The following is a 14499-nucleotide window of genomic DNA, read 5'->3' as shown; positions in this document are numbered from 1 at the left end:
CACCACCATTCTTTTTGGCGAAATATTTCACTTTATTAAATTCTGCATCAAATTCAGTTTTCTTAATTTTTTCAATGATATTAGAAAAGTAGTTTCCCTTTACTGTTGAAACATTTATGTGAAGTCATCAAGGCTAGGGCAGAAAAACAGTATTCACAAACTTCCGTACTCTACTAACAATACACCAATGACTTAAAGTTTAATGAGGAAATAACACCTTCTAGTGGCAAAATATGCAAATGTTTTTATAAATGATATAATGCTGCTGTACCAACCATAATTTAGAATGTGTACATCAAGCTTTCTAAGTGATATATGAAGAATCATTGGCCGAAGAACATTCACATTCTTATCGTCAATTTTCGCCTCAAGATTTTTATTTTTTATTATTTTTTTGTTTTTTTTTTTTGGTTATAGAGCATATATTTTCCGATATACTTTTATGTACTGTATATTGTATATTTATTAAGCTTCTTGATCTATTCTAGTGTGCATTAATATACTGTCGTTAGTTTTTTACTTGTTAACATTTGCTACCTGTGGTGAGTTTACGACAGAAATATGACTGAACTGTTTAAAAAGTATATTTTTAGTGCTGCGTTTGTTTTACGGCAAATATTTTTAACCCTCATATTTATAGGGTATACAAATATTACCTAGAAAAGGCTAGCCATTCGAAGACTTTTCACCAGCTGGTAGATGATTTTGAAAGAAGAATAAAAGTGATTTTCTATTTGACATTTGAAGTTTCACCCATGTGTAATTTTGCAGACGACAATAGAAAGCTTAAGCTTGGGACCACTAGGTATATACAGTGAGAAGATCTTGAATAGGTATCCTCGCAAGAAAGTAACAAATCGCATGAGTTCAAGGGTCTCAGCAGGACCAGTGTTTCCAATCTAACTTTTCCAGAATTCGTGAAAAGAATCTCTTTATGTTTTTCTGTGCTGGTTGGGAAGGTTGTGCTAGTCATGTGGCCTTTTTCTAGGGCGAGAAAGGTAGGGAATGAAATGGCATAAAGATTATAATTCATAGGGAAGGTAAGGACGTAAGGTGCATTGTAAAGACTGTTTACCAACCCCGACTGGAATTCTTAATCGTTTTGTATGGATGGAGGAATCATATTTATTTCAGCAATTGATGTGCAGAACGAATGTTCTGCAAGAACATTTACCATCTGATGTAAGACTATAACATGAAAATTCTATGACAGCTTGTTCTTTAACAAATGTATCTTTACTAATGTGTGGAAAATATGCAAATGTTTTTAAAGTGATATAATGCTACTGGTATTCTTGCTTGATTGTTAGTTAGATTTTAAATCAGTTTATAAGTTCTTATTTATGGGGCGATTTAATTATTTTTTCAAGGTCTTAAATTTTTATGAGTTATGCAATATATAATTGTTAATGAAAATACGCAGGGCGGTATTAGTAATCTTGTATCTATTCCTAATATTTAAACCATAAACAGTTTGATTACAATGGATCGCGATGGACTTTTTAGATTTTCTCCTCTTGAGTGTCCAAGCACCTGTGATATATAATGAAACCTTGCCATGTCGATATTAACACAAGAACATATATTTAACGTACTATGGTCATTATGTTTAGTGGTTGGCCTTTTGGTAATACGTGCTCCTTACCCGTTATCTCATTATTCATATTGAAAACACGTAATATATCCGTCCAATAATGGAAGATTCTGCTTCTGTGAAAAGAACAGATATGTAAAATTCCTTTTATTCTTTTTATATAAGTGTCCACTTTAATCATAAATGTCTGGGCCACATTTGGAAGTTTCGGAGAAATCATAGCTATGATTCATGGTTTGTGTAAATTGTAGTCCTTCAACTATATTTATTTTTTCCGGTAACTTCCCACATTGTGTCAACTTTGTAGTAATTTTTATTCTTTTAACAAATTTATATATTTTAACAGTGTATGTTTTGGCTTTCTTACAGCAATTTTACAAGACGTATTACACCTTATTTCATTTACATTTAAAATTTGGAAACAGCAGTTTGGTGTAATTCTAAGGGTTTCAAGTATTTGCTCTCTCTCTCTCTCTCTCTCTCTCTCTCTCTCTCTCTCTCTCTCTCTCTCTCTCTCTCTCTCTGTACCATCCATACCACTTTTGTTATGTTGAGTACAATGTCTCTGAATGTTTATTCTCAGGGTCATATATTAATGACGTTCTTATAAATATATATATATTTTTTTTTTTACACAGAAGGAAGCATGGTTTACCCTGCGCAGAAAATGCTAGAATAGATCTCATAGTATTCACGCGATCTAGAGCAGTGCCATGCCCTGTTACTTTGTGCAATATACGAAATATATTTTTTGAATCGATTGGTACTCTAACCTTAGAATTAGAAATAAATGAGTATTTGTCCAGCAGACATTTAATTTTTCTTGGAACGAGGATGAAACGTCAAGTAGAAAAGTTCTGAAGTATTGAAAAGTTAATCAGCTAAAGGTGGGACGTTTATCAGAAACTCTTCATGTTACCCACTAATATCACGTGGCCTTTAACTATAAGGTTTTAGAAAGTACTCATGCCAGCAAGATTACGTTAACGGGATTTACGGCTTCCTCTCGCCAATTGATTTTGTCGAAGTAGATGCTTCTTCCTCTCTTTTTTATATTATTATTTATGTCATTAGTAATTAACATTAATATCCTTTGAATTATATGCTATACAGCTGAAGTGCAAATATATATGTGAATTGTTAGTCATTTTTTATTTATTTTGACTGTGTGTTTTGTAAGCGTAAATCTGGGAAAGTTAACTCCACATATTTAGATAGAAAAGGCGTTTTTTATGCTAATTGGTTCTTTGCGAACTTTTTAACAATGATATGCTTGTAATAAATGTTCTGATTCACTTTTTTTTTTCAATTGATGGCAAGTTTTTCAAAATAGAGTGGACAAATCGGACATTACCACATCAAAATGTTTTATAGAAGAAGAACTGCAAGCGTGGTTTTTGGCATGGAAAATATAGCTTAATAGGAAGGATTAAAGGGAAACATTGAAAAGATAGAGCTAATGATTAGTTGTAGGGAAAGACATTAGGAAGTAAACATTCAAGGGAAAGATGGAACGGTACTAAATCAGAACAATGAGTTTAATTACTTTCGGTCAATCATAACAGAGGAGGGAGTTTCTGATAATGCAAATAGGCAGGGTGAAAGAAGCATGGTGAAAATGAAGAGAACTGGAGTTGTTTTAGACACAACAAATGAAGAAGAAGAAGAAGAAGAAGAAGAAGAAGAAGAAGAAGAAGAAGAAGAAGAAGAAGAAGGCCATTAAGGCTCATAAGTATGGTGCGACTTGGGGAAAATGATGCGAGGAATAGAAGTAAATGGAAAAAGTTGACTCGAGCGGCCGATCCTGCAATACTGTTGGATTAATGAGGATAGAAGAAATGTGCTTTATAGTGTCTTCAATAGTTTTCTAAGCGTTGCTGTATATCAGAAGTACAATTTGGTATTAGTGGTGAGGTAACGTGGCGTTATACTGTGCTCACATACTTACAGATACATATTTGAACGGAATTGTCGATATGAAGGTGTTGAGACTTCTTATTTTCGAGATATTGATCGGTAGATACAAGAGAAGGAGATATATATATATATATATATATATATATATATATATATATATATATATATATATATATATTAGCATGGCAGTGCAATAATTGTGTGGATTTGTCCGTGTCCTTTTGAACACTTCCTTCTTTTATACCTTTGATTCCACTGAAGTCAGACTCATTTATTTTTCTATTAATCCTTTCGTACCAGATTCAAACCTTAAGGCTGGGGTTTTTAAAGGTTATATCGTCGGTCCCGACTGTCTCCTTGTCGAAATAAGTTTCAAGACGAAAGGGCGACCTGTTAAAGTGTATAGAGATTTGGAAAAATCATAATCAAATTGAATTTAAAAATGTGAATTTGAGTTGAACTTTTTTCATCTCTTTATTTTCGTTATTTGAGTTTCACTGATTTTCTCATGATTGGAAATACGGTAATTTTTACCAATATAATAAGGGCGTTTCTCAATTGGGCTCAAATTTCGTCCTTTTTGAAGGGAAGTTATAGAGTACTGAGACATTTGCATTGCTTACGAAGCTATTTGATTTTGTAATGCGTAAACCATCAGGAGATTTGATAAAAGTTACTGTTATCAAGACTTTGTTGGTCGAAAAAGTGAAGTCGAACTCTTAATATGAAACAAATTCATAAAAGGAAAGAAATCTGAAGGTAAATAGATAGTGACTGTATGCAATGTCTAAATGTTAGAATCTAGGGCATGGATGAAAAGAAAGGAAAGTTACGGTTCGCATCAATAAGCGACCATGAGGAAGCAGATTCATGGTAATCCCAATCTGTTATTATTTTTCGAGAGAAACGCTTTCCTTAGGCAATGGATTATTTCTAGCTTCACGTTCAGAATTATACTTAATACATTATGATATTTTTTACGCCTAATCTTAATTCACAGCAACTCTTTATAATAATATTACAAATTTCAATACATCACTTCTAATCATGGAAGCACCATTTTATGTAGTTCCATGGAAATAAGATTGTATTATGATTGTGGAATTAATCCTTGTTTAGAAATAAGAAACAGCAATTAGTATTAATAAATATTTTCTTCTTAACAGTATATAAGATATTTTTATTCTTCATTCAGCCAAGAATGCAAAGTAATGCTGTTTTCTATATTTCATATCAAGTCCCCTAGATGTCAGGATGCCTGAAAACTTTAAATCAATCAATCAATCATATCAAGTTTGTTGTCATAAAAAGTTATTCAAAAAATTTCCCTTTTCTAGTGTAATTGCCATGCATAGATAAGCAAGAAGTTGGCTGAAAGACTTTCCCTGAGGAGAAATAAAATACTGCATCCTATTGTTTATGTAAACAATATGGATACTGATAATTTTTGTGTTAATCATTATGTTGAGGATTATGATATGACTATCATCATTATCATTATTATTAAGTTTCATATTAATTGAATCTCATTGTCAGATATTGGAAATTTGAGAATATTGTCGGGTAAATAATACTAGGACCTTTCAAGAACCCCCATGAGATGTATGTTTTTTTTTTTTTTTTCGTCATGCTATCTCCTTTACATTCTATGTTTATCTCATGAAATTATTGTTGACGATATATATGAACTTTGTGTTTGTCGTATCCTATTGATTAATTCTTCTATTTACGTGCTTTTTTAAATCGTTTAAATTTGAACGTGATGTTTTTTACCATCAATTACAGGTTTTTGCTTGGTATAATTTCAAGGTTTACACGGTGTATCTAAACTTTCATTTTGCAGATTTCTTAATCGTTTAGAAGTTAATTTTTTAATTTCTAGTTATTTCCTTCATGATAGTACGTTGCATATAGCGAATCTCCTATTCTCTTAATCATTATTCTCAACAGAAAAAGGTTATCGTAAAACTATTTATTCTTAGTCCTTGAATTCGTCGTTGTTCCAATTTGCATACGTTCTTAAGATCGAAGAATTCGGAGACTGAGGATTTTTCCCACTGAGATAGTTATTTATTGCTCCATATGTCGGTGGAACTGCATATTACTGCACGAAACGAGCTCCTCCTCATGACCTGTTGACTTTGAAAAAGACATTTCCATGAGTTACGATGTACGTGCTGTGTGTTTGTATGTGTTGGTGCATGTATTTTAGTGTTTATTTCACTTCTGACTCAGAGGGCTTTTTACATATATAAGTTTTGTGTATGTGTTTGTATTTATATGTCTGTTTCCCTTCATTACTTATAGACCCTCATTGCAAAATCTGGTCTAAATAACCCTGAAAAGTTCATGAGGGTGTCTTCTTCGTTGATGTCGATTTCGAAAGTGAAACGGTTTCATATAGGATTTGTCGATCACTAGATGCATTTGAGACAGTTTTTAAGATGTTAAGTTTCTCATTATTTTAATTTGTGTGGATTTTTTCATATTTTTTTTTCTCATTGGTTATATTTGTTTTTATCAAAAGTTGCATCTTTTTATTCACCATGTAGATTATATTGCGTTTTTATACTTACATTTTTCTCCTTTTATTTTCAATTATTTATATAACCTGTAAATTAACACCTTATTGCTAATAATTTTGATAAGAAAGTTGCACGAGATAATGTTGAAAGTCCATGGCAGGTACATAATTCATGTACATTTAACGTTCAGTACATAAATCATTAGAACACATTTTTATTGATTAATTATTTGTTGCTGTTTCTTATGATTACAAGATCTCACACTTTGTGTTTATGTTTGTGATATTTACTTAAAGAAAAGTATCATTTCTATTATCAAAATTGTTCCTCCAAATTTTGTTTAAAATTACCCAATAATACTGTTTACATGTTATTTGGACTTATTTACATACAGACAGACTTCTCTAAAGTGTTTTCAGTTACTTTTGATGTAGCCTTTTGTTATTATAAATATTTTTCTTCGGCAATCTCATGAACTTCTTTTTCTTTTTTCACTATTAGTATAGATCACTATTCCATTTGAAACCCCTTTCTAGCCATGCGTTTGCAATGCCTACAGACAGTTTCTCGATCTTCAGATATATTTTATATATAGCATTAAGTCACACAAACACACACAAACACTTTTATACATACAAAGACACACACACACACACACATATATATATATATATATATATATATATATATAGATATGTATATATACATAGATATATATGTATATATATATATATATATATATATATATATATATATATTTATTATATATATATATATATAAATATATATATATATATATATATATATATATATATATATATATATATATATATATATATATATATATATATATATATATATATGTGTGTGTGTGTATATATATATGAGTATGTGGATATAAATTATATAAGTATGTCTATGTACCTACATTCATACATGCAATACTTTTTGGGGTAGCCATTTTTGTGTTTATTCTTTATTCGCTCGTTGATATAAAGTGCTGCTTTCCACGTTTTGTTATTTGACTTCCCGCTTCACCTTGCTTTGACAATCGTTTTAAAATTTTTCTAAAATTAATCATCTGATCCCTCCTAATTATGTTTGTATGTACTATCATCCTCCAAAGTTTCTTTGTTCCCCCATCCCCCTTGCTGGAAGGAAGTCAAAGCCAGGAGGGAAGAACTGGCCACCGATCTCTCTCTCTCTCTCTCTCTCTCTCTCTCTCTCTCTCTCTCTCTCTCTCTCTCTCTCTCTCTCTCTCTCTACAATACTACCTTGGCTGCTACTACTACTAATGGAAATTAAAGAAAGGGGCTGGAAAGAAAATATGTTAGAGGGAAGGAAAATGAATTGTAACAGTAGTAGCAGAAGAAAAAGCTAGGGTAGTATTAGTAGTAACAGAAGCCACAGTAGTAGTAGTAGTAGTAGTAGTAGTAGTAGTAGTAGTAGAGAGAGAGTGAGAGAGAGAGAGAGAGAGAGAGAGAGAGAGAGAGAGAGAGAGAGAGAGAGAGAGAACTAGTATACGAACGGTGTCAATTTCTTCACCACTGATTTCTATTTCCTTACCACGAGGGGGTTTAAGAAACTTTGGATCGTGATAGTACTTCCCTGTCTTTACTTTATCATCAATTTTCTTATTATTTTCTGCATAATTATTAATGAAAATGAGCATGCATTCTTATGATACATTCTTCAGTTACATCCGATAGTTTAGTGCTGACAAAAATAATTGTTTTGAATTCTTTACATTTTTACTGTAGTCTTTTATCTTCACTTTTTATTTGGGAATGTTACTATTCCCTTTCCCTTTTCTTTAGTCTCATCAAGCAACATTATCAACATTTATCATTTACGTTTTTAAAATTTTCAGTGTTGCAATTGTATTTTCTGGTGTTCCCATCAATTTTCACATGTCACTTCACTTCACTAATAAAGAGGCACACAATTCCCTTGGGGATGTTGAAGACCTACTTCTGCCTGGAATTAGCCGTCCTGGTTTCACTCCTGTGCGTATTCTTCACTTTCATGTACTAATTAATTGCTCACTGAAGATGGTGCAGATGATTATCATGTTTCGCTTCTCTCTCTTACAAGCCATGTAAAGCTGTTGTGAATATGTCCTTTTTACCACTGAAACAGTTTATATTTTGTTAATAATTTTTTAGGATACTGTTTGTTTTAGCCTAGACGCAGTGTTATTTCATGATGTATGAAAAATGGTTTTCATTTTAACCTTGCGCTATTAAACTAGTAATTAGATCATACTTGAGAATTTGTCGAAGTTCTGAATAATTTTGCTCTCTCTCTCTCTCTCTCTCTCTCTCTCTCTCTCTCTCTCTCTCTCTCTCTCTGCGTGTGCTTAGAAGTAATCATAGCACTGTAGTCAGTCAGTCTTTTCCGGACGTCCTTAATTCATAGTTATGATTTGCACCCAACAACTTCCCAGAATTTAAATATTTCAAATGCTCTTTATTACTTTCTTGGTTTATGGGTTTTGTGAATTACGCTGTTTATTTTTCAATTATTTTCTTCTGAAGCCACCTAGAATGATTATGTTCCTTTTAGAATTTCCCTTTCTCACCCCTTGGAGAGTAACTGTTGATAATCATCAAAAAGCTAATAAGATATTCTTTTCCTGTCAGGCGTGAGTTAATTTAGAGGTTAACATGGCCATAGAACTTGACGATTGTAATTATTGACAAAGTGTACTTACAATGTGGCTTGGGAATAGCAATTTTCTGTTTTTAAGGAATGATGATATTTGAATGTTGTTCACTGTTTCATTAGTAGTGGTGTTTTTGGTAAATATATATTTCTATTAAACAATTTTGAGCTATTTGAAACTTATTTCTTCTTTTCCGATAACTACCCCGTTGTATAAGTGGGAGATTTTTCAACATATTCTTCTTTTTGGATAACTAAGTCTCCATAGACCTATTGCCTTAGATGTTTTATTTATGCATATGTTATTAAATATACATGTGTACTTATTAGTTTTTAGAATGGTATATTAGACAACATACAGTGAAAGGATAGGAGGCACTTATCTTAGTAAAATAACATTAGTTTGAAAAATATGAAAAAAAAAAATCATTATACCATGTTTAGCCCAAAGAAATTAGGCCTAAAAAGGCAGGATTAATATATACTATAGGTTCTGCCGTAGCCCTTTACCCGTCGATTACTTGGCATAGTAGCTTTTGTCTTAAGGGTCTTGAGGACTTGAGCCTGTGAAAAAGAGGCCATATTAACCTTTGACATTTGAGGTTTTTGTAAACTGCCTAGTACGCTAATTGAGCATTACTCCAACGAGCATATGCTCCATAATAATAATTATCCTCAATGTGAAGATGTTACTATTATGCATTGTTGTCAACCGTAATAAACATGCGTTGCTTACGGACTTATTTGTAAGGTGTAGTTGCGTCTTGAGTAAAGGTGCCTCTGATGGCTGTGTTCTTTTGAGAAAGGAAGTCGTTTCGAATATTCAAATGATTTATTTTACTCCTAAACATACTATTGTTTCCCCATTGCTTCTTTTTATCGCCCGATCATCTTGTCAGTAATGTGCCCAAAAGACCCTTTTCGTCTAACGGGGACTACTGACGTGCCAAAAGCTTTGGCCAGTTTTATGTTTTTGTACTATGAATGATACGTAATAAAGGCATTCTCATGTCGTTTGACTAGTGAAATTAATTCAGTATTTCGAATTGTTTTCCAACTTTTCTTTCATTGAAAAGAATTTAGCATTTGATTTCGTTTCTCGATTATATAAATCAAGATTTTTCCTTGTTTCTTGCCTAAATTCATTAGAAATTATTATATTGAATATTAAACTATGAGATCGGCTTTGTTGGCAGAAAAATATCCTAATAATATTTTTTTCTGGAAATAACCGGGTCTAGCATGATGTGTAACTTACGAATATCAGGGTTGTTTTTCCTTCTCAATTATTTGTTGTTTACCATACCATTACTCGCACTTGACTTTCCAATTTTCCCACGACAGTTACTCGTTTTCTTGCATAAGTTGAATGAGTCTTTCCATATCACAAGGTGAATGGAAACTTTCATATCAAGCAAAGGATAGTTTCTTTCCTATGAGAGAGAGAGAGAGAGAGAGAGAGAGAGAGAGAGAGAGAGAGAGAGAGAGAGAGAGAGAGAGAGAGAGAGAGAGAGAACTGTTTTAAGGAAATTCGAACCTCCAAGAAAAATATATCTGATTTTAGGTGGATGTAGGGTCATATTGCAATACCGATAATATACTTGAAAGTTGTTGTTAATTATAATGATACCTAATAGTTATTGATATCATTATATGTTTTAGCTGTACTTTTTCTTATATTTAATCAATGTATTTGGAGTAAGAATGTTTATGTTGTTACTCAGAAATGTATGTCCACATAAATGGTTTAATTTGAACGGTTACTACAGTTTAAACATTTAGGAAATTCACATTGTTTTATAAGTATTTATATATTTTTCGTTAACGATGTCAAAACCCATTTTACATTGTATTTCTTCAAAAGCTCACATGTTTATATACAAATGATTTTCATCCTAATAATTAAAACCTCAAATTAGGTGCTTGTTTTGAATCCAAATAATAAATTTCTTCTGACGATGCATGTTTATGATAGTGTTTAGATCCTGGATGATTCTGAATGAAACTAAACTAAAAATTGTCGAGTTATTTATTTAATCTTATCCTTTATTTTCTTCAAAGTTTCTTCACTTCTATATCATCGTCGTCATATACTATATTGTATGATGCTTTGATTTTTAAAGATTATTTATTCACTGTATTTTCCAAGTTTATTAAAGAGAGAGTTAAGTGTATGTCTTTTTTTCTATTTTCATTCTAGAATTCTATAGTTTTATTTCAGATTGTTTAATAGTTTTACCCTTTCTTTCTGTACACCGTGTTGTTACAAGGATACACTATTTTTTTTTTAATAATTATTACTTTGAATTCATTCTATGCAACCTTTGAGTTACGAGTTTTGTAAATATATGTTGTAATTGCCTTGAGAATCCCCTTATGAAAATTTCATGAATAATTAAGTATTATTGAAAATACGAGTATTCCACTGACGAGGAACTAAACGGAAGAAGACAACGAACTTGTCACCCCAACCACCATTACCATGTGTTATACTGTAAGTTCTTCACGTCATCAGAAATATGTCTCGGTAAACATCTTGGCTTAGGTTGATGCTGTTTGGTATGCCTATTTGCTACTACATTAACAGAAAATTAAACAATATTGTACTAATGATGTAATTGATCCAGCAAATTTTGTTTTAATTTAGTTTAATGGAATTGATCAGTATTTATGCAATTATACTATGTATTTTGTGTGATTTATTTGACGCTTAGCCAATTATGATGGTATGGGAGGATGGCATAAGGAAACAGTTGAATGATTGAAATGGGTATAGGAAGGAGGTGCGACTCAGTTCTGCAAAATAAGATAAGTGTTGGTAATCATTGTTATTTACTTTTTATTGCGGGACTTTCTCTTTCATCTTTTTGACAATTGACTCTGTGTTATTGTTGGGAGACATTAGTTTTTTTTTTTTTTTTTTTTTTTTTTTTTTTTTTTTTTTTTTTTTGAGACTACTTCATCTCTTCCCCTAACACATTGCACATGTAATATCATTCAGTTGTAATCTTTACTGATATTTTGAAGTGTTTTCTTTGCTCATCTTACGGGAAGATTTATTCCCTGTAACTTATATATTTGTTAAAGATTTATTTGGTTCGTATACTTGTACAATTTTTACCGAATCTTCGATTTTATCTTTCTGTTTTTAGTCTTAAAGCACCAAATTGTTAAATGTCCCAATGCTTGTCTTTTAAGCCAACGTTATCTTTTAATTCTTTGACTCAGAAGCTAAATATTTCAAGAACCTTTAATTATCAGTAGATCTTAATTTCGATTACTCAGCTCTTCTACAGAAGCATATTTAATTTTTTAAGACTTGATAATTATCCTTCTCTCCATTCAACATTTGCTAATCTCAGCCGTTACAACACCATGATCATTTGCCGTCGAACTAATTGCAAGACGTTACAGCAATGACTATAAATTGCCTGGTGATTAGAGCGATGAAGAGCAAGCTCAACTACATGCAATGCTCTTTGTGAAACCCCGGTATAAAGAACATTTCATGGAGTCTTCTATACTTTTATTAGCTAATGGGTGAAAACAGCGACTGGATATCAACCGTTCCTCTGTAATTGCGGCTAAGAAAGATACTGTTTTAGCATATAAAGTTGCCTGCATCTTTGCTAATGACCCTTTAACGTCTTCGTTTCCTTTAGGAAGAACGCTTTTTAACTCTTCAAAGAGGTATTTAAATGTTATATCCTCAAAGAGGATTTTATATGTTATTTTATCATATCCCCATTGTATAGATTACGCTATATATATATATATATATATATATATATATATATATATATATATATATATATATATATATATATATATATATATATATATTTATATATATATATATATATAAATATATATATATATATATATATATATATATATATATATATATACACTTGTATATACAATATATATTTATATTTATATTTAATCTATTTAGAAACACTCCATTTATTCACTAGCAAATCGTGCCATAAATCCAGTCAGCTGAATATCTAGTTTCCTCTCATTAGAAAGTGAATGTGTATACGGAATTAAAGAAAAAACATTCTGCTCTTACAGATAAAATCTGGGAATAATGTGATTGACTCTCTTTAAAAGTACGTGTAAAAGAATATCGAAAGACCAGACGATTTCCTTATAATTTAAATTAGGTGGCAGTGGTAATAAGCAAACTCAATGACCCTACGAGGATTGAATAATATCCCGTACTGTATTTGTGCAAATGAATGGAATATTTGAAAAGCTGTTTCTGTTTAATTGTAAATGTAATTCAGCAGACGGTTTATTCTTCCCCTCATTGTATTTTATATTGCAGTTCTATGGACAGTCGAAATTCATCATTGGCTTATGAATATGTTTTAATTTGTTTGTGTGTTGAGTGCGTGCATGTTCATGCATGTGTACTGTTGGTGTTTAGATAAGTATTTCTTATCACAGATTTATTCTTTATTTACAGAGAGAATTATAGATTTTATATTTTAGCATTCTTGGCTAAGGATTTACAATTGTCTGTCAGAAATTGGGTTTACCATCATCATATCCAAAGCGGCATTTTTGGTTTGTACCAATTTTTCCATCCGTGCGACAATAATAACAGTAAGAAAGAAATTATATGAACATTTCTGTCATTGAACAACTTTAAAAAAAAAAAAAATGTATTCACAGCATAGTTGTAAGCGCATAGTCCTTAGTAAAAGTAAATAGAAAGAATTATGAAAAGACATTTTTAGAAAACAGTTTCGCTTTTTTCCTCTGCAAAATATCTCAATAATCTATGCAGTTTATCAGTAACCTCAATAGATATTGTGATTGATAAAAGTAGAATAGTATTAGATCCTTCTGGTATGAGTCATTAGGTGATTTATTTTCCAAATGAAGTTTCAAATTACGTAAAAGACAAATATCTCCGAATTAAAAGATCTATGAATGAGAACAAGCATCACTGCCTTTCATTTGCATGAGGCAAATAACACAGAAATAACAAGAGAGTGTCATGTAAAGTTTCCCCACGATTCTTCGAAAACAGTTGGTGGTTTAGATTTTCTGATGCTTCGTTGCCTCTTGTTGTCCAACAAAACAGTCTCGCTGGTGTAAAGGATTTCTGAAAAGACATTTACAAACGTTGCACCACCTGCTTGATGAGGAACGTTGGTTGCCTAAGTTACTCTTTAAAAAAGAAATAAAAAAAATCTATCTTCAATATGAATATCGAAATTGGTATTTTAATGAAGAAAGCAACGCAGTTCATACAGAACAGTAAACCTATAAGTTAATGGTTGCGGTCAAGAAACAACATTGCATACACTTATTTAATAATTAAAAAAATCCTTGAGTGGTGGCTAATTCCGAACTGAAGAGGCATCTGGAAAACTATAGTATGAAGTAACGCATCTGCGGGGGGAAAAAAAAAAAACCAAACCCAAATGGATACTTACAACAGCTACGCTTGCAAAACAATTCCACAATCCCCTTGACCACCTGTTTTATGTTAGCTATATAAAACAACCACTGAGAAATTAGCCCTGTTAAGCTCAGCTTAAGTCCTTTACCCCAAAATTATGAAATAGTAAAATTGAGTTGCGTTGTATTTGATATTTATCGTAAGTATTTGGAGATACTTTTTTCTAGGTTTTCTTTGCCTTCCTATAGCTGATTTTTTTTTAAAGCTTCTAATTAATGCCTGTTTAGATATGAATGAGTTTTATCGAATGGAGAGATTAAGTTACGAGCTTCCTAAATAACAGTTCATTAAAAACGGGTAGGCATACCGTTTTATACCAT

The 14499-nt window shown here is 31.6% G+C and overlaps 1 protein-coding gene across 1 annotated transcript in view; it reads left to right on the top strand.

The window, feature by feature from the left end:
- Window positions 1–3317, top strand: part of LOC137620914 (KRAB-A domain-containing protein 2-like) — a 68612-nt gene extending 65295 nt beyond the window's left edge. Inside the window, exon 2 of the mRNA XM_068351359.1 lies at window positions 3160–3317. Within this exon, the coding sequence (XP_068207460.1) occupies window positions 3160–3317 (158 nt within the window). The remainder of the gene's footprint in view (window positions 1–3159) is intronic.
- The last annotated feature ends 11182 nt before the right edge of the window (window positions 3318–14499 follow it).

Source organism: Palaemon carinicauda, chromosome 27, assembly GCF_036898095.1.
Source record: "Palaemon carinicauda isolate YSFRI2023 chromosome 27, ASM3689809v2, whole genome shotgun sequence".
Taxonomy (NCBI): domain Eukaryota; kingdom Metazoa; phylum Arthropoda; class Malacostraca; order Decapoda; family Palaemonidae; genus Palaemon; species Palaemon carinicauda.
This window is presented reverse-complemented; position numbering and strand designations above follow the sequence as displayed.